The sequence below is a fragment of the Tachysurus fulvidraco genome, chromosome 1, assembly GCF_022655615.1.
Source record: "Tachysurus fulvidraco isolate hzauxx_2018 chromosome 1, HZAU_PFXX_2.0, whole genome shotgun sequence".
Classification (NCBI taxonomy): Eukaryota; Metazoa; Chordata; class Actinopteri; order Siluriformes; family Bagridae; genus Tachysurus; species Tachysurus fulvidraco.
In genome coordinates this window covers 6,362,082-6,381,290 of record NC_062518.1, presented here as the reverse complement: position 1 = coordinate 6,381,290, position 19,209 = coordinate 6,362,082, and the positions used below count along the sequence as shown (strand labels likewise).

The 19,209-nt window shown below is 35.2% G+C and overlaps 2 protein-coding genes across 3 annotated transcripts; both read right to left on the bottom strand.

The window, feature by feature from the left end:
- Nucleotides 1-63: 63 nt before the first annotated feature.
- ano9b (anoctamin 9b) lies at nucleotides 64-12,866 on the bottom strand. 2 transcript variants are annotated; one of them, XM_027137097.2, is made up of 24 exons: nucleotides 12,625-12,866; nucleotides 9,332-9,400; nucleotides 8,936-9,070; nucleotides 8,713-8,852; nucleotides 8,564-8,613; nucleotides 7,911-7,969; nucleotides 7,734-7,819; nucleotides 7,458-7,592; nucleotides 7,212-7,305; nucleotides 7,077-7,137; nucleotides 6,906-6,988; nucleotides 6,683-6,787; nucleotides 6,131-6,295; nucleotides 5,196-5,232; nucleotides 4,549-4,660; nucleotides 4,322-4,379; nucleotides 4,106-4,203; nucleotides 3,826-4,022; nucleotides 3,266-3,418; nucleotides 2,990-3,137; nucleotides 2,717-2,836; nucleotides 2,490-2,583; nucleotides 1,980-2,092; nucleotides 64-1,883 (listed from the first exon to the last, which is right to left on the bottom strand). In XM_027137097.2, exons 1-24 carry the CDS (start codon nucleotides 12,643-12,645, stop codon nucleotides 1,841-1,843), a joined length of 2,376 nt encoding a protein of 791 aa, XP_026992898.1. In that variant the 5' UTR covers nucleotides 12,646-12,866; the 3' UTR covers nucleotides 64-1,840. The 2 variants fall into 2 exon arrangements, with proteins under 2 accessions (XP_026992898.1, XP_026992899.1); XM_027137098.2 differs by lacking the exon at nucleotides 12,625-12,866 and having other exon boundaries at nucleotides 9,268-9,384.
- A 1,302-nt stretch (nucleotides 12,867-14,168) lies between these two features.
- tssc4 (tumor suppressing subtransferable candidate 4) lies at nucleotides 14,169-16,488 on the bottom strand. The gene is made up of 4 exons (XM_027136910.2): nucleotides 16,361-16,488; nucleotides 15,994-16,099; nucleotides 15,666-15,693; nucleotides 14,169-15,414 (listed from the first exon to the last, which is right to left on the bottom strand). The coding sequence occupies exon 4, from the start codon at nucleotides 15,346-15,348 to the stop codon at nucleotides 14,446-14,448; it is 903 nt and encodes a 300-aa protein (XP_026992711.1). The 5' UTR covers nucleotides 15,349-15,414; nucleotides 15,666-15,693; nucleotides 15,994-16,099; nucleotides 16,361-16,488; the 3' UTR covers nucleotides 14,169-14,445.
- Nucleotides 16,489-19,209: the final 2,721 nt, after the last annotated feature.

The window sequence follows — 19,209 nt, the reverse complement described above, 5'->3', positions numbered from 1 at the left end:
TAACATAGAAGATGCTCAAACTTTATAAGCATGAGCATTATGTATAAATATGAAAAGAGGGTCCTCTGTTATGTTGTTTATTCCAGGATTTTCAATGTAAATTATGTTGGACAAATTATACAGCAGTTATTAAGAAAATCTCCATGGGACCACAACTTAATGTCCCCTTAGAAGAAATACAGTCCGGATGATAAAAAATTTCAATAACACTGACACCTGGTGGACAATGATATTAAACCAAGTTTAAAAATAGAAAATGACACTTTAAAAAAAAAAATAAAAAAAAAAAAATAAAACTTTACAAAAATACAGTGTTGAAATACAAATATCTTGAGGGTAGGAGAGGCTGAGGGGTTGGGGGTAGTTTAAACAAAAAAGGCAGTCACTTTCCACTGAAGGATAGGGTTGAGAGCAAAATGTGCAAAATAACAGGAGACTCTAGACAACAGTCATAATTACATAATTGATTGTAAGTGCCATTAAGTAGTTTTTAACTTACAAAAGGCCAAGAGATATTTCTTAGCTTAAGTACAACTACTTTTATACATAACGCAAAAGAATGGTTAGTGCTGGCTTGCACATTATAATTGTTGACAATGAACATTCCTTTCGCAAGTTGAAGTGCAAATTTAATTTAATACACTCTATGTGCTAGTAATAATATTTTATGCAATTATTTTCCACATTTGTCTCTTTTTCTGTAAAAGGAAATATTTGATTAACAGCTTATTGTCATTTTATCTATGATTATTTTCTAGACACAATAACACATATCACTGACATGAATTATATAAAAGAAATACATTAAATTCTTAAACATTTATAAAACATGAAATTTGGAAATTTATACATTTCCATTTGGTCTCCTCATAATGCATTATAAGATTTCAGACCTGAATGTAATTCAATATGACAGGAAGTTTTCGTACATTCACAGTTCTTGAAACACAGTTAAAACGTACTTTAAACTACACATCCACAATTTACTTTCACTCATGTATCCCAAATTTTTCTCCCTTCATACTGTTTGTACAGAAAATAACACCGGTACATAGATTTTTAAAAATAAAACAATACAAAACAAAATAAACACACACCTTGTAAAATGCACAAGTTATGAGATTCAGTAAGGCACTGTTAAAGCTTACTGAATGTAAAAACAGTCATTGTCTCTGTTCATTCTTGCCACCACTGCCATCAAGTGGTTACAATATGACAATGAAAACCTTTCAATTTAACCAATCAAAAAGTTTTTAGATTTCATATTACCTCCTGTGAGAATAGCAATACAATACAATAGCAAAAAGTACAATACAATAGCAAAATTACAAAATTAAGATAGCATGTATCTCGATGAATAGGCAATTACCATCAACTGTATAATCATATACAATCACTGTGCAAGCTATGGGTTGGTTACATGCTCAGAAAAAGGGTTATCATGAATTATTGCTGGATGGCACTCTCATGTGTACACCTTTTGCACCAATGCACATATCATTCAGAGATAATGCCATATTTCCTTTATCTTGAATATTTTAAAATGGTACACTATTCTATTACATTACACTTTAAAAGATATAAACATCGAGGGCAAGGTTAAATAGGGTTTAGTAGTATTTTTGAGAATGTGCAATTCAGAGAGTAGCTTTCTCTACCTCCATCTAAAACCACACAAATTTATTATTGCAGGTTACTTTTTCAAATGTTATCCAGCTGTATTTTGCTGGTCAAAATTACTCTTGCACCGTCTGTGTCTAAAACTAATATTTAAATTTTCAAGCACTTAAAAATAAACAAAAAATGTTTTTAAAATAAGAGCCATCAGTAAAAAACTTAATTAAACGTCAGTGGTCCTGTTGTCGTATTGTGCACTCAGTTCCCTAGAGACAATAACAGAGAAAAAAAAAGGCAAATCAGTGTTATGACAAATACTTGAAGAAGGAGGAATAATCCAAAGTTCTGTCTATGCAACTCACTGTAACTCCTCTTTCAGCCTTTTCAGTTTGTCATGTAGCCTGTTGTTCTTCACCCGCATGGGGTTATCGGGCACATACCAGGCAACGATAAACTTACACACCAATAAAACATGCTGTTGAGTAGAAGTAGTCATCACTATATTACAATAATTACACTAAAGTCTGTATTTGATTAGCTAGAAGAGATCAGTGAATGATGTCATTTCCACTAACATTAGCCTAATATTCATTCTATTGTAGAAATGTCAACAACTATATTAAATACATTTCTCTAATCAAGAGAAATATTTATAACATTTAAGAAACAAGCTCTTTTATTTTGAAGTAAATTCTAAGGTGTCTATTTATCAAAGCTAACATGGCTCAACTAGCATAGTCTCAGTTAGCATGATTCCAACTCATTATAATTATTAGCAAATATATGTATTTATTTCTTTAAAAACTGGCAAAAGGCAAACAAAAATGCAACACCAATATATACAATGTGATAGACAAGGCTAACAATCATACCTCAAACAGGATGACAAAAGCAAAGCGGGCTGCTATTATGAACCAGTAGTGTGAGGTAAAGCTCTGGTCATTTTCAGTACGGTAGGCTTTGTAGCTGGAGAATGAAAAATACATGTTAGTGAAGCTTTTACCAATACATTCTTCTTTAGTTGACTCTTTTACTACTAATTAAAAACATATAACTACACTCTGTGCCAAATGTAAGGTAATGTGTTACAGAACCTCACCTGCACTGAGTAACATTCATTCCACCGTGCATCATCTGCTCAGGGCTGAAGTCTTTACGTACATTTGCATTAGACATGTATGCAGTGGTGAGTGTGTAGTCAGTGTAGCCTGCCAAACACCTGTTGAACACAAATAATTTACTTAAGAGATCTCAACCATTTTTCAAGCACTCAGATATCAAGCATGTAACACAACAAGGCTATAAATGTAGTGAAGTTTTAAACATATCCTGTCATAAATATAGTTTGATGGATCCAGTTTCTGGTACTGACTGTAAGTCTGTGGCTGTTCCGTTGGCACATGGTCCGAAACGATAGCGATAAATCAGACGAGGAACAAATTCAGAAGAAATTCCAATTACAAGTCCATTAGCAATGACTGCTGCCACCCCAATGACTTCTAAAACTCTAGTCCACACACCTGTTTGAACACAAACAAGGAAAGAGGCAAGGTAACAAGGCAGGTAATTAAATGAACAAAACAATGCTGATATTCTGAATATTCTTTCAGAATGAATACATGTGCAGTTGCAAATAAATACATCTTACCAATGTCATTGGTTTTCTTTGGCACTAAGCGGCGCTCCATGCGCAGCATTTTAATGGCATCCAGTCTGATCTCAAATATGTTGTTGGCGAGGGCAAGAAGTGGAGCCAAGGGAAATGCCGCTACAAAGATGGTTGTGAAGCTAAACTGGATAACTACAGAGAGGGGAGAATAGCAAATCATATTGAAATGAGATATGGCACAATGTACATGATCTACCAGAGACTGCAATAACTAGGGCATTATATTAAAATATATTAAAACATATGATAGACAGAATTGAACTGACAATAAACATTTCTTTCCACAACCTGGTGACTTTATCATATGACGGATATTAATCAAAGTTGGAGAACTGCTGCTCATGCTGTGTAAAGTGCATGTGTAAAGCATATCTTCCCTAATTTTCTCTCCTGAGCTCACAGATGCTCATGATTGTCTAGTGTCTCTATGATTGTATGGTAAGGATTCAGAAAACATGGCCAATATTGCTTTCTTGTCTTCCAACCTTATCTCAGGTTGAATATTTGTTTTGTTGTGTTTTCTGTTCAAACAAACCTACCCATTTCTAGGAACTCATTAAACAAACTGAAGGCATGGACAGTATTCAGATGGTAGTTCCTCAGCCACTCCTTGAGATTGCAGACATCACAGAGCTCAATACCAGGACCGTCTTCTTTACATGTTGGCGTTTTGCAATCACCACACTTCTCCAGGTCTTTATTAAATATTGCCCTTTTAAAACGAAGCTTAAGCCACCTACATGGAAACAAGTCACTTTAATAAGAAAATCAAGTTAAAAAGCAAGGCATTTAGTAGTTCAGTTAATAAATATCACTTACGGCCCAGCAAACTCAAATATGTTGCTGATGGTTTGCTTGAGGATAAGAATGATAGCCATTTGAATGAAGAGGTCTGTAAGACAACCACTAGGGTGGCACTAAAACACAATGAACACATCAGCTACACACAGATATTTATAATATTCATGCATGTGTGTTTGGGACAGCTATAATCTAAGTAGTTAGATTATAGGTTTTTTAAAATATAAATCTTACCTCCTCCAGTCTCCATTTTCCTGCTATTCGCACATAGTTGCCTGGGTAGCCATTAATCCTAAGTAAAGTACAGTAAAGTAAGTGATCATAAAGTAGGACTACACATGCTGCTGATTGTCAGTAAGACAAAGAACAATTGCATTTATATTGTATGCTGAAAAAAGTTCTGTAAAAAAAAATCTATCCATATATCAGATATAAGGGAAATCTGTACAGATAGGGATTACCTGCCCAGAAAAAAGGCCACATATATTAAAGAAGAGAAGAGTGTGAAGAACTGGAAGGTGAACATTTTCACAGTAAAGCTCCTCTCTGTGGCTGCAAATGAGCGAGTCTTTTCTGCAGGGATACACAGTCACATACACAATACCAGATTTATTAGTAATGTATACAGTTAACACTAAAATAATTGGTACATTTTACCTTCTTTAATAGACATTATTCTTACAGGAACTTTTAGTTTGAGTTTTTAAATGATCACATTCTGTCTCACAAGATAAAAAAAAATGGTCAGAGATCAATATAAGTTCATGATTGTAAACAGACTCGATTCTATTGTTCTTTCCAGGGTGGCCTAAAATGTAATAACTTTAATAACCAATCATTTTATTATCATTTTAATGTAGAAAAATATGCACTGTAAAGAAAATACTTTGCTTAATAATGTGTCAAACCAGTGTAAAATATGATACTACACAGAGGATAGGTAAGGAAGTACACTGTTTAGACATAGACATCTTTTTAAAAAAAAACCTGTTCAACTAGTGTCTGTGAGTCATTTGGCTCTATTTATAGCAATTCCCCTCTAAACACACAATAGGTAGAGGAATCAAAATGATTAGACATGACTTATTTGTTGAATGTCTATACTGACCTAATGCACACAGCTTGAATGCCACAAATCGGTTCACCTGCAAAAAAAAAAGGGATTGACAACATTCAATACCCATACTTAATTTTTAAAAATAAGCTGTGAAGACTGTAAATGTGGTAAAAATACATGAACTGAACAAACTGGTGAGAGCGGTTTCTCTAGCGTTCAAAAACATGGCATGATTTGGATATTCATGAGCATGTTCAAATATGTTTAAGAAGGTAATAAAAACTTGTTTTAATCCCATTTGTAAAAAAATTCATAAGTTCTACTGAAGGATGTGAAACTGTTCAGCAATTACACCTCTGTGTGTTAATCACACTGGTGATGTCATGAAACTAGAGCCACATGACAGTCATTATAATCCACAGGTTTTAACTGTTTGTGAAACTACTATAGCAGACTGCACTGAAATCAGATAAATATATTACCTGGTTTATACTCCAGAGTTGGAAACATTAAGTGATCTAAGACCTAGTTGATCTTAAATACAACTCAGTATTAATATTTGATCATAAGTAGATCACAGAAGACAGGGAAGAACAAATGAACTTCCCCTAGGAGCCACTGGCTATTTTTAAACAAGTTGAAGACCTACTTATTCAAGAAACACTTCAACTAGCACTTTGTTCCCTGTTTGTTGTATTTAAAAAAAACACACACACACACACACACACACACACACACACACACACAAAAAAAAAAAACTTTGAACGGTGATTTAGACTCATGGTATCTTAAGTCTGTAACCTAGTGCACCAGAGTTAATGCATTAATGGACTCTTTATTGTTCACACTAGAAATGTGGAAATGTATACGTCTATACATATTTGAATTCATTCACATGAGTATTTGACAGTGGATGATAATGGCAGCTCATAAACAGTATCTTAGTCTGTAATTTTGTAAATGTGGTGCTAGGTGGCGGTTCTTACCCGAGTCATAACCTGTATAGTCAAGTAGTGCAGCACTGCTCCCAGGGTCACTGCTATCATGTTGGCGTTATTGCTTACAACCTTCCACTCGGTGTCTGATAGAAGCATGGCAGATACCACACGGCAGATCACCAGAGCATGTGCCAGGCCTATGATCACCACCAGCTACACACAGTGAACACAAGAATAATGCTGAATAATTCTGTCACTGGAGGACATTCCAAGTTCCTTAAGACTACAGGCTTGTCGCATTTCTTAATTTGTCATTTCAAAATAGTGATTAACAATACTAATCCCTCTCTTAATGGATTTTTATGCTTGGAACATTCAGTTCAGAAGGTTTTGAAAGCCAAAAATATACACGTGTCTTAATTTACATAGAGTTGCAACCCAAAATCACACATATTTAATTGGGTAGTGACACGTTAAGTTTGTAAATCTGCCGGGATGAAAAAGGGCAACATTTCAGGCGAGGCTTATTAATAGGTAACACATATCAAATCACTTTCAAACAAACGGGCAATGAGCAGTGTGGATAATTGCATGTCTTACCACCATTGTGAACAGCAGAAGAACCAGAATGCTCTGTATGTATGAGTGTTTATACTCCTTGGGTTTACAATGTGGGTTGTTTACAATTTCCAGGATAAGTTCCTCCTGTGGACACAATAAAGTTGTAATCAAATCTAGCTAAACAGCTGTTGGTAATTAATTAATTGTGTTCTGATTTGCTGGTGCATAATTACAAAAGTAATAAAAGAAGGTGATACTTCACCTCATCTTCACACCAGTCAAAGACACTCCACCTGGAGACATTTAGTGATCGATGGCGCTTCCACAGCTCCAGAAACAAAGTGGCTAGTTCAAACATATTACAATAAATCATCAGGCATAGATGCGGTCTGGATATATTTGTTTTAGAGATATTTTATAGAATGACGCATACCCCAAACAGCCATAAACATTGCAAAGGCCACAGTTCCTTCATTGTCAAATAGATGACTCAACTACAAATAAGGACAAATGACACAGACTTTTAGTGTTTTCTTTTAACAAAAAAAAAAAAGTCTTGTTTTATTACCTTAGCATAAAAACAGGTGTCTGACAGCTTCCACATATGGCACCTTTTGTCACATATTGGGCACATAGTGATGTTTGATTCACAGACTTCCTTTCTGGAACACACACAAATATCATGCCAAAACATACCAACACTGAATCGGATAAGGAACCATTTAGTGAATTTACAATTCATTTTGGCATGTAATGTAAAGTATACTGTATATATTCAACTACAGTACACACATTCGCATTTTGACTCACTCACATGATGGGGTTGGAGTCAAAAAAAGCCAGGGCATAAAGGAACACAACTATTCCAATGACAGCAGCAGGGATCAGCATGCGTGTGTACCAACCAAGCCACAAAAAATATAAAGCTATCTTCTCACCGAAGTAATCCCTAAAAGAACACAATTTTGACAGTAAGCTAATACTAATTCACATGGAAGGAAGCAGGACTAATGTCACAAAAAGTATAAACACTGAATAGAAAGTAGATTTAGAGATGGGTCACTAAAAACAACAACAGTGCAGCCTTTACCTGATATCATCAACAGGTTGGTTGACTAGATGTTTTAAGGCTTTCCAACTTGCCCACTTCCTCTTCAGATACTCCTGCTGTGTCCTCTACAAATTCAAAGGCATCAATAATATATGCTTTATATTTTAGGGATTAATCAATCAAATAAAAACCATAAAAGTAAACATAAGCTTTTACCTCATGGAGGCAGAACAAGGTCTCGAACACTTCTTGGTTCATAAGATCCCTCAGGCCCTCTAGGTGTGTTCAGAAGGATTAGTATACAACTGATTAACATGGAGTCTTATGGAAGTATTCAGTTCTATATACACTGCATGAACAGGTTGCTTATTTAATGCATTAGTGTGTAGCATTTATTTCTCTTAAGTTAGATTTGTGAGAATATTTTTTTTTAGTATTTTTTTTTATATTTTGAGGCCAAAATTATAAAATGAGAAATATTGAGTATATAATAAGTGTCAATTGTAGTGAAATTTATCCATTATGATAGAAACAGAAATCTGATGTCTTAAGTAATAGCTCTAAAGGAAACGTAAAATATTTCTGAAACATTTGTGAGCACTTCTTAAACCAATGTACTGTACGTATACAAGTTAAAAAAAATTCAAATATCCAGAAATGTATTAAATATACTCAAATTTCTGTGATAAAGAAAAATTAACATGGCCCTTAATTATCTAGTAGGCCATTAAAGAACCATTATAGAACCCTGTTCTTCTACTAATACACCTATTTTAATTTTAGTAAGGAATAAATGGCAATGTATTTAAACAACCTGTGCAGTTTTACAGAATTTAAAAAAGAATGGAAATGTCGGGCAGTTCACTCACCTCCTGTCCCAATAAATGTATGGTGCAGGATAAAATAGACAATCCTAATCCTGAAAAAAGTGGGATCAGTATGAGCTTGTGTATACAAAATAAATCAACACAAACTTTGAAGTAAACTACTGGTACATCAAATGACAGAAGTAACACACCTTGTGGTGTTTTGGACACAGTCTCCATTTTCAGCACTCCAGTTACAAGAATCAGACACCTTCAGCAGGTACTTATACTTGTCAAAGAGTTCCTCAGGAGCACGAACGCCATAGAATATTTTGTTATCATGGTGGACTTTCTGTTAATGCCGAGTGAGACAAGTGTTTTACGATGTGATTAAAACATTTCTTGGTCTCTATTAGACTGCTAACATTAACTCACAGTCACTTTCAGGTTTTTCAACTGGAGATCGCTGATGTAGGCTTCCTGCTTCTTGTATTTCTGATCATTTTGATCTTTAAGAAGAGGTGCTACAAGTATGCAGTCAAATGATCGCACAGCAGTATGAGTGCTTAGCTGAAAAACATCAACAAGGAAAACTATACAGATGAGACAACAAAAACTTATTCACATGACTTATTGACATTTATAGATTTCTGGTGGTCATTTTTTTGTTTGTTTGTTCATCTGTTGTTTTTTGGTGTGCTGAGAGGAAGTGTGACAGTGTAATACATTTTATGTAATACTCATATGATACAGATGCAACGGCTAACCATGAGTCTTGTGAGAATCCAATGACGAGAAGCACGAGTATGTGATTTCAGAGTTTCGTCTTACCAATGGTATTAAGGTATCTCTGCCATTCTCAGGACTTTCTCTGTTCATGATCTCCAGCTCTATGTCATCCTAAAGCATAACAAACAAAAAATATCGCATATAGATCTAATTCTTAGACGACAAATAATGAAACAGCAATGCATGACAAGTTGTTTTTGGTTTCACTGTATACTGTACCAGTCAAAATAATGTGCCTTAAATATACATGCTCAAGAACTGATTTGGTTGTTACTGTATCCTGCTCTGTGTGTAACACAAAGATATAATACTATATGTAAAATTTAATGCAAATGTTTAACTTCCTGATTATCTTTCTCTAAACAACAGTTATATGACTCCAGCCTGAAACTGTTACAGAAATTATGACCTTAGAATACAAGGTTCTATCAGGGCTAGGAATAAACAGGACTCATTTCCAACAAGCTCATACAGAACCTCTTTACAACACATTTGGTAGTATTTACTATCTTTAAATTTCCTCTTCTATTATGTAATTCTGTAATGCTTTTTTTAAGACTACTATCTAGGGTCAACTAGAAGAGGATGCTTTCTCTTTCAATTCATGTTCCTCTTAGCTAGGTTTTATTTTTGTTGCCATGGTTACCTCTGGCATGTTCCTTTTGTATCTAAATATGAATTTAAATTCAAATTTATTTGTAAAGAGCGTAACCCTGACAATTGAAAAAAGATTAATATTAGATATATTTAAATGTATTTGTATTTATCCGCAATGAGCAAGTCTGAGGTGACTCGGGTGACTGTGGGGAGGAACGACTCCCTTGGATGGTAAAGGAAGAAACCTTGAGAGGAACCAGATTCAAAGAGGAACCTCAATTTGAAAATCTTCAATTTGAAAGTCTGTCGTCAACGATTTCAGATTTTTGTAAAGCTGCCTCGACACAATGTCTATTGTTAAAATCACCATACAAATAATTGAATTGAACGTTTTAATACTAAGATCGGGACAACACCGAATTTTTGTCTCTCTAATGGATACAAGACACAAAAAAAATTGCATAAACCAGCAGATAACTAAATGCCTTGTGTATCTCATATCCATCACATGCTGATATTATCAACTGTTCCTTTGTTGTATGATCTTTAAATAGGTTTAGCTCTTTGTAAGTTTTTATTGGTGAGTATAAAAGTCAAAGCTGCCAGTTTTTGTAAACAAGTGGACTAGAGTGTGCCTACATGATGATGCTACATTCTGTTTGATCATTGTAACAGCAGCAAACACAAGTCGCGTCTTAACTTCTACTCCTACAGGTTTATCATAATTACAGGTCCAGACATGATTCTGAGGCATGTGTATGTGCTTGAGAAAAATAGAGAAATCATGCAACAAAAGCACTCAACACAGCCAGTATAACCAGCACTGAATTACTGTTCATCCGGTCTTCCACCCAAATTACTATTCATCTGGTCTTCTCTTGTTCCACCGCGATACATAATACGGCTAGCAGCTGCTACATTTTGATGTCCACTGTCAAAAGACAAGGCTCTTGTACATATTCAACTAATACCATTTAAAGTGCAAAAGAATTTAGCACCACTTCACCAAATGTTTGTGTTAGATGCTTTCATTTTTGCTTTTCAGTAAAAAGCATGACAACACTTTCTAGCCTACAAATGTCATCCGGTAATAGGACATTTCACAGGAGGCGAATTGTTAACCTTATAGAAATGCTAAACACACTTTATCATTCACATATGGAATGTATTCATGTAAAACACATGATGTCACACAACTAGGTTCATGTGTGCAAATTCCAAAGTGTAACATAAACATCAACTTCTTTCATCTTTCTTCTGCAATCACATATTTGTCATGTTAAAAACACCATCAGGAGTGAAATGGAGGTGATATTTCTGAGTTTATTACAACAACCTCACTGTAGATTTCAACATTAGATCCATCACACGTTGACCATGAACATACGTACGTGTAGAATTACTGTAGCTATAAAACGTTAAGGTAATGTATTCCTTACTGTATGGGATAAAAATACCAACCATTGTTATGGATGCCAAAAGATCATTAATCAAAAGAGGGAACTTCAAAATGATATTAAAATGAAACAACTTCAACTGCAACTTTAATAGCTTCAAAGAAAACTCTTTTGAATCAACTACAATGTTTGGGAATAAGCCTCTGTGTCTGAAGTACAATTAATTCATTTGTCACACTTTAATGTTTCAGATTATCAAACAAATTTAAATATTAGTCAATAACACAAGTAAACACAACATGCAGTTTGTAAATGAAGGATTTTATTATTAAGGAAAAACAAAATCCAAACCTACATGGCTTGTGTGTGAAAAAGTGTTTCCAAAACACACCAGCAAGTCCACCTCTGAATGGCTGAAGTTAAACAAAATACAGACTTTGGAGTTGCCTAGTCAAAGTTCTGACCTGAATCCTATTGAGATGCTGTGGCATGACCTTAAAAAGGCTCGAAAACCCTTCAATGTGGCTGAAATACAACAATTCTGCAAAGATGAGTGGACCAAATTTCCTCTACAGCGCTGTAACAGACTCATTACAAGTTATTGCAAACGCTTGATGGCAGTTATTAGGTTTAGGGGCAAACACTTTTTCACACACAGCCATGTAGGTTTGGATTTTGTTTTCCCTTAATAATAAAAACCTTCATTTAAAAGCTGCATGTTGTGTTTACTTGTGTTATCTTTGACTAATATTTATATTTGTTTGATGATCTGAAACATTAAAGTGTGACAAACGTGTAAAAAAAAAAATCAGGAAGGGTCAAACATTTTTTCACACCACACCACACACACATACACACATTATATATATATATATATATATATATATATATATATATATATATATATATATATATATATATATATATACATATACATACATACATACATACATACATATACATACATACATACATACATACATACATACACACACACACACACACACACACACACACACACACACACACACACACACATACATTTATATATATGTCAGAAATGATCCAGAAAACAAGAGAACAACCAAAGAGGAAGCAATGTGTTATTGTTTGGAAAACAACCTGTTTGCTGGTTTGGTACTTTATTAAATGAGGAAACATGTGCAGTGTTTCCAACACAGAACATTTTAGATGATTTTAGATGATTGTACTCTAGTTCTGCAATAACTAGAGAGCTAGACATGGACATTTCACACGGAATTTAGACAAACGTCATAACTTTAACCCATCTGCCCAAAATAAATCACACAAACGAGTGTTTATTTTCTCGCCCTGACTTACCTGGACTTTTTTGAAGTGCATGGTGTTGTAGATATTTACAGAGATTTAAGGATCATTCATTAAATGTTGCGTTTCGATTCAGTCGCCTTGTCGACCTGTCCACGGCTAAAAGAAACTCAGAAAGTCCATCAGGTGGTTTAGGATCAAAAACAAGTTTGTGGCAATCCGACACTTCCGCGTTACTTGAACCACGAACAACTCCTGCGCGTAAAAGTTGGTTGTACCGGCTGCTCAGGTGGGCGTCGGTGACGTCACAGTACACCTAGTGAAGGAGGAGTGTGTGACTATTACAGAACAACAATGGGAGACTAAAACAGATTTTTTATTTATTTATTTTGTCCTCAAATGCTCTGCTTGTGTTACTGTTTACAGTATTTAGAGTTCTCCGTCCGGTTTCCTTTAACCTCTCAGTAGGTTTCTGGGATAGACCCTGGATCCACTGTGACCTTCGTTAGAAAAACAATTATTGAACTTCTTCACAAGTACTAAACTAATAATAAATCATTACTAGGCCAGTTATAAAGTAAGACAGCTATTGGGATGTATACATATTTTCAGCACCATCAATTCAAATTTATTTGTATAGCACTTTTTTACAATTGACGTTGTCTCAAAGCGGCTTTACAGAACATAAACAAAAGGTTATTATAAAGATTGATATAATACCAAATTCTAGATTAATATTAGATATATTTAACTGTGTTTGCATTTATCTCCAATGAGCAAGTCTGAGGTGACTCAGGTGACTGTGGGGAGGAAAAACTCCCTTGAATGATAAAGGAAGGAACCTTGAGAGGAACCAGACACAAAGGGGAACCTCATCCACATATGGGTGTCACTGGAGGGTGTGATTATAAATATACTGTCTGATAAATGTTGTATTGATGAGGAGGTTGTTGTCCTCAAAGCCCACATGGAGTCCATGGAGCTCTCAGATTCGGCCTCATCTCAGCGGAGGTCCGAGATCTTCATAGCACCATCCTCAATCTGTGACACCAATTGTGTTAAGGACATGGCACCATCCTCAATCTGTGTTAAGGACAGCATCAGTGGTGTGACATTCTAAGGTGACTGCTGTGTTGAGAATCATCTACCTATTTAGTCCTCTTTATTTCCTACTCCATAGTGATCTCTAAGCACCTGCCTATTGACTGAAGGTACATTGTGGTTGCCAGATCATGCATAGCTACAGACAAGCTATTCATTGTCTATGTATATAAATTCCGGCTAGATGATAGGTATAACTGATAAAAAGGCAAATGTGAGTAGTAATCAGCTTATCTATCTACCCCAAAGGAAACAGAGTGCAGCATAGTGTATATTTTATCAGAGGAGTTGGAGCACAGAATCTCAACTGGTATATTATCCATATGCACCACATTTGGGTCTAATCTAATCTGTTTGCAAAACTTTACCATAACAGAGTAATGCAATTTTTAAAAGATCATTTTTAAACTTCAACTTGCAGGACAAACTCAAAGAACCATGCAAACCTGATACCAGTGTCTTCACTACATAAAGGTCAAGGAAAAAACAATTTAATATGAATTTAATTTGGACAATGTTTATTCATTAAAACTGTTATAGATGAACACTTTTTGTGAGCCATTCTTTACCATACTGTTGTACACACACAAAATTACAAATGATGAAACAGAGAACATACTTTGGAAAAATGCAGAAATATCTCTGGTCTTGATTGTTGCTTTTACCACCATTACAAATAAACTAAATTATAAGTGCTTAATCACAGAGACTAAGTTTAAGCTGATAATATTCTCAGAGGGATCAGCACTGGGCATATGCATGCACTCAAAGCTTTTAGTCCTCTTCATCAACTGTCTTGCGGAAGTTCTTGCGGTTCACTTTCCTCCCGCTACTGAAAATAACATTAGTCTCTTTTGCCTCTTCACTGTGGCTATCGTCCACCCACTTTCTTTTCTTTTTCTTCCCATCTGGTGACGGGTTGTGGGGAAGAGATGCCATCTTTCCCCCTTCTTCTTCTTGTTCATCATCCAAGTGAACTAAACCAACCTCGTTTGTCTTTGCTCGGTTCACCTTGTGCAGGTCCTGGCCTTCATCTTTGGAGGCCATATTGGGCTTAGAGAAGATAATCTTGTGCCCTGAGCTGCTGCTATGGTCCTGGTTGAAAGCTGGATTAAAGGAACTTGCAGCAGCCTCTTGGGATCTCCTACGGTTATGGAGTCCCTGTATGAACTCATGAGCCACTTGGCTGTTTTTTCTGTCACTTGTCTCAGGAACATCATCCAAGTCATAGCGAGTCCAACGATCAGGGTGAAGCAGGTAGTCTGGGACTGTCTTGGTTGATGAAGCTTTCTTGGTTCTCTCTGGCTCTTTACGTTTCATAGGGGGCGATGGAGGCGCAGGTCGAGCAAACGCACCATCAATGACATTGTCTTCAGCCAGGTGACTCGAAGTAAGCTTCACAGCACTATCCAGCTGATCAAAGATGCTTCTGCTGCGATCTGAGAAACTCAAACTCCCTCCAGTCAACCTGAACTTGGGAGTTCCTTGAGGAACATCAATGCCATCCTGAATATTTTCCTCATCAGACGAAGAAGACACCTCCTCAACCTTTCTGCTGAGGGGCTGTGAAGTCTCATCAGGATCCGAGTCACTCAAAGAAGCATCATCGGGTATGTCAATGACATCACGATTGGAGAGACTGTTGGGCATGCCAGCTCTGTTCTTTGGTTCACTCATAGTGCTGATATATCAACTAGGGGAAGTGTCAAAAGCTGGAACTCTCAGAACTAACAAATAAAGCTCCTGTAAAAAAAGCATATCAAATAATAGATGATAGTTACCGGTATATAGAAAAGCATGTTTTTGCATTCTATGATTAGTAACTATTTTAAAAGTCACGATTATAAACTTTACTCATTTTACAACACAAATTATTGTAACAGGGCAAAGATTTGTCCACACTGGTCACTTGAAGAAGGTGTCTGTAATTGCCCGGTTTATGTAATCACACCAAGACCATACATTATATGATAAATCAGAGGTGTCTTGCTTACCTTTACTAACGGTCTCCAACAATTACTTCTGTAAGAATTCAGAGTAAGTGTGTGAGTACAGTTGTGTATTTGTCACAGGTCACCAATACTGGTTTTGGAATGTCTCATGTCCTTTACATTTTAGGTTTTTTTTATTAGTAGTAAAGGTCTGATAATTAGCTAATTACATGGACCTCTTGTGTAAGAGAGGAAAAAAGCACTATAATATCCAGGACTATGAGAATTCCAGAACCGGTTCTTTATTAAAATCTACGCATAAAAGCACAGTATAAAGGCTTCCTGTCCTAAAGCTGTCACTTGTGTTGGTGTTCACACTGGTGTGTCTTACTGGGATTGAAGACTCACAGGATCTGGGAGATTCCCATTTCAGCACAAATATGAAACTTTTGAGAAATCACACGGATCATCTCCATTACGCAGAACAACTGGTGCCTCTGAAAAACACCGTAGAAGCAAAACACCAAAGCAGATTTAAAATAAAACATGAATAAATGACCGGATTCGTTATTGTGCATATTCTGTGTTAGCTAGCAGGCTAACAACAAAGCTAACTGCCTTGCTAGCAATGGTTTACAACACGGAAAACAAACGGTGCAACCAAAAAAGTCCACTTCTGTTAGCTAGATGAGGAAATTTCACCAGAATTAGTGTATAAAACACATTTGAGCTCAAATGTAAATAAAAGCTATACACACCGTAGTTTCCTTCTTCTTCTTCGTGTTGGTTTTGTAAGCAGAGAACAAGGTGTATATCGCCCCCTAGTGTTCAGATCGTTTGTTAATCTGCTTCTTGTTATAAGTGAGTTTCCGGTTCTCCAGCAGAGGGAGACACAATCACAATAAATATTTGATTTCTGAGTCTTTAGAGATAAATATACTCAGAGTCATATTTGACGGTTAATTATATATATAATATGTACATACAGTGGTGTGAAAAAGTGTTGGCCCCCTTCCAGATTTTTTGTATTTTTTTGCATGTTTGTTACACTTCACTTTTGTTTTTGTTTCAGATCATCAAACAAATTTAAATATTATTCAAAGATAACACAAGTAAACACAACATGCAGTTTGTAAATGAAGGATTTTATTATTATGGGAAAACAAAACCTACATGGCTGTGTGTGAAAAAGTGTTTCCAAAACACACCAGCAAGTCCACCTCTGAATGGTTGAAGTAAAACAGAATGAAGACTTTGGAGAGGCTTAGTCAAAGTCCTGACCTGAATCCTATTGAGATGCTGTGGCATGACCTTAAAAAGGCTTGAAAACCCTTCAATGTGGCTGAATTACAACAATTCTGCAAAGATGAGTGGACAAAATTTCCTCTACAGCGCTGTAACAGACTCATTACAAGTTATCGCAAACGCTTGATGGCAGTTATTAGGTTTAGGGGACAAACACTTTTTCACACACAGCCATGTAGGTTTGGATTTTGTTTTCCCTTAATAATAAAAACCTTCATTTAAAAGCTGCATGATGTGTTTACTTGTGTTATCTTTGACTAATATTTAAATTTGTTTTGATGATCTGAAACATTAAAGTGTGACAAACGTGTTCTCACCTTTGGTCTCAGGCCTGTCTTCAGTCACCAGCTTTCTGTAAGCTGTCACTGTTTTTTTTTTTTTTTTGGCTGCTTTGTTGGCTTTACAGTTTGGTCAGACTGCATATGTTGGCTGTTCAAGTGTACATTAGATGAGAAAATAGAATTTCTGTAATTTCTCCCAAAAGAGTAAACCTGATAAACCAGTAAGGATGTATTAATTGATAAAAGACTTCAAACCCGATAAACCAGTAAGGATGTATTAATTGATAAAAGACTTCAAACCTGATAAACCAGTAAAAGTGTATTCCTTGAAATGAGACTTTCAAAAGAGACAGTATAAGGTTGTCTACCTAAGGCCTTAAATGTACAGTAAATGTAAATGTGTGTGTGTGCATAAAGTTCCCTTTCATGGTGCATTCTTGGTCACACCAGTAATAGGCCCTGGATTGGCCTGACAAGTTTTTAGTTTCCATGATATAAGAAAATAATTGTTCATCATTTACATTAAACTGCTCAGGAACAGTTCTGAACAATCTCGATTTGAATAATTATGTTTGACTATCACACTCTATCTTAGCTTCACGGAACAATCTTAACCGATTTTAATGAAGCAAAAAAAAAATCAAGAGAAGTGTTAGGCCAATCTCACAATTTATTGAAGATCAACTATTGTTAACAGGAAGCTATGGACACTTTGGTATCTTCTCCATCAGCTTTACAAAGGAGCTTCATCCAGGAGGGTTTTCACACACTTACCAATTAACATTACAATTAACTGGTAGTGCATTGTCTTGGGTGTCCAATACTGGTACTTTAATAGGCGTTTTTCTTTGTCTAACCAGCAGGGAGAGACAAACAAACACAATAATACAGTATACAGTATCTCAGCTTTTTTTTTTTATTACGAGTTACAACTAGGTAACAACTAGGTTAGATTTTTAGTACTTATGATCTTGAACTATAAACAGTTAAAATAATCTTAAAGTTTATGTTGAAGACATAATGCAGTCCAGTCCTCAATATGGTTGAACTTTAGCAAAGATAAAAGTGTATTGTAATAACATTTTGCAATTTAAATGAGTTCACGCTGTATATTATTTCAGCTGGCACAATCTGTTGCTTATACAAGAAAAACAATGTACTAAAATATTTGTTTTAACATCAACTCCATCATTATGAAAAGCACAATCACATTGATAAAGAATTGCACATATAAGCAAAATGTCATGCAAATAAATTCATAAAAAGGAAAAAAAACAATTTATCCTATAACACAGAAATATTCATTTACACACACAAGGAATTTGGTCCCAGCTGTTGGTGAAAAAGTACAGACATAAATAACACTATACTATACATTTAGCTTGGACTATACAAGAAAAAACATACTATATAGACAATATAGACAATACGAGTATTAAATAGGAATACGTCAGTAATGTACATAAAGTGTGAGAGTGCATGGATCCAGCACAAAAATTACTAGGATATATGCAATTCAATTCAATTAAATTTAATTTAATTCAATTTATTTGTATAGCACTTTTAACAATTCCCATTGTCTCAAAGCAGCTTTACAAAAGTATGGAAACAGAAGAGAGAAACAAGAAAGAAATATAATAATAATAATAATAATAATAATAATAATAATAATAATAATAAGAAGAAGAAGAAGAAGAAGAAGAAGAAGAAGAAGAAGAAGAAGAAAATAAGAATCAAAATAAATACATTAATAATATATACAATTAAAGTTTAAAATTAATTTAAAAAATATTAACTTAAAATTTTAAATGCTATATATATCTATCCCTATCACTAATGAGCAAGGAAAAACTCCCTGAGGGGACATGAGGAAGAACCCATCTTCATTTGGGTGACAAAAACGAATCATGACATAAAACTCTTCCATCTCACTTGTTAGCAAACAAAATCTTTTTCTTCACTCTCTCAGTTTCTACCGCTTTATCCGAACTACCTCGGGTCACGGGGAGCCTGTGCCTATC

What these genes read in the sequence shown, in the direction of transcription:
- ano9b (XM_027137097.2), bottom strand. Translation starts at nt 12,645, where the DNA reads ATGCACTTCAAAAAAGTCCAG. An exon ending in CTTTTGTCATCCTGTTTGAG is followed by an intron (nt 2,093 to 2,489) that starts GTATGATTGTTA and finishes TCTACTCAACAG; the next exon opens with CATGTTTTATTGGTGTGTAA. An exon ending in AGGCTGAAAGAGGAGTTACA is followed by an intron (nt 1,884 to 1,979) that starts GTGAGTTGCATA and finishes TATTGTCTCTAG; the next exon opens with GGAACTGAGTGCACAATACG.
- tssc4 (XM_027136910.2), bottom strand. Translation starts at nt 15,348, where the DNA reads ATGAGTGAACCAAAGAACAGAGCTGGCATGCCCAACAGTCTCTCCAAT.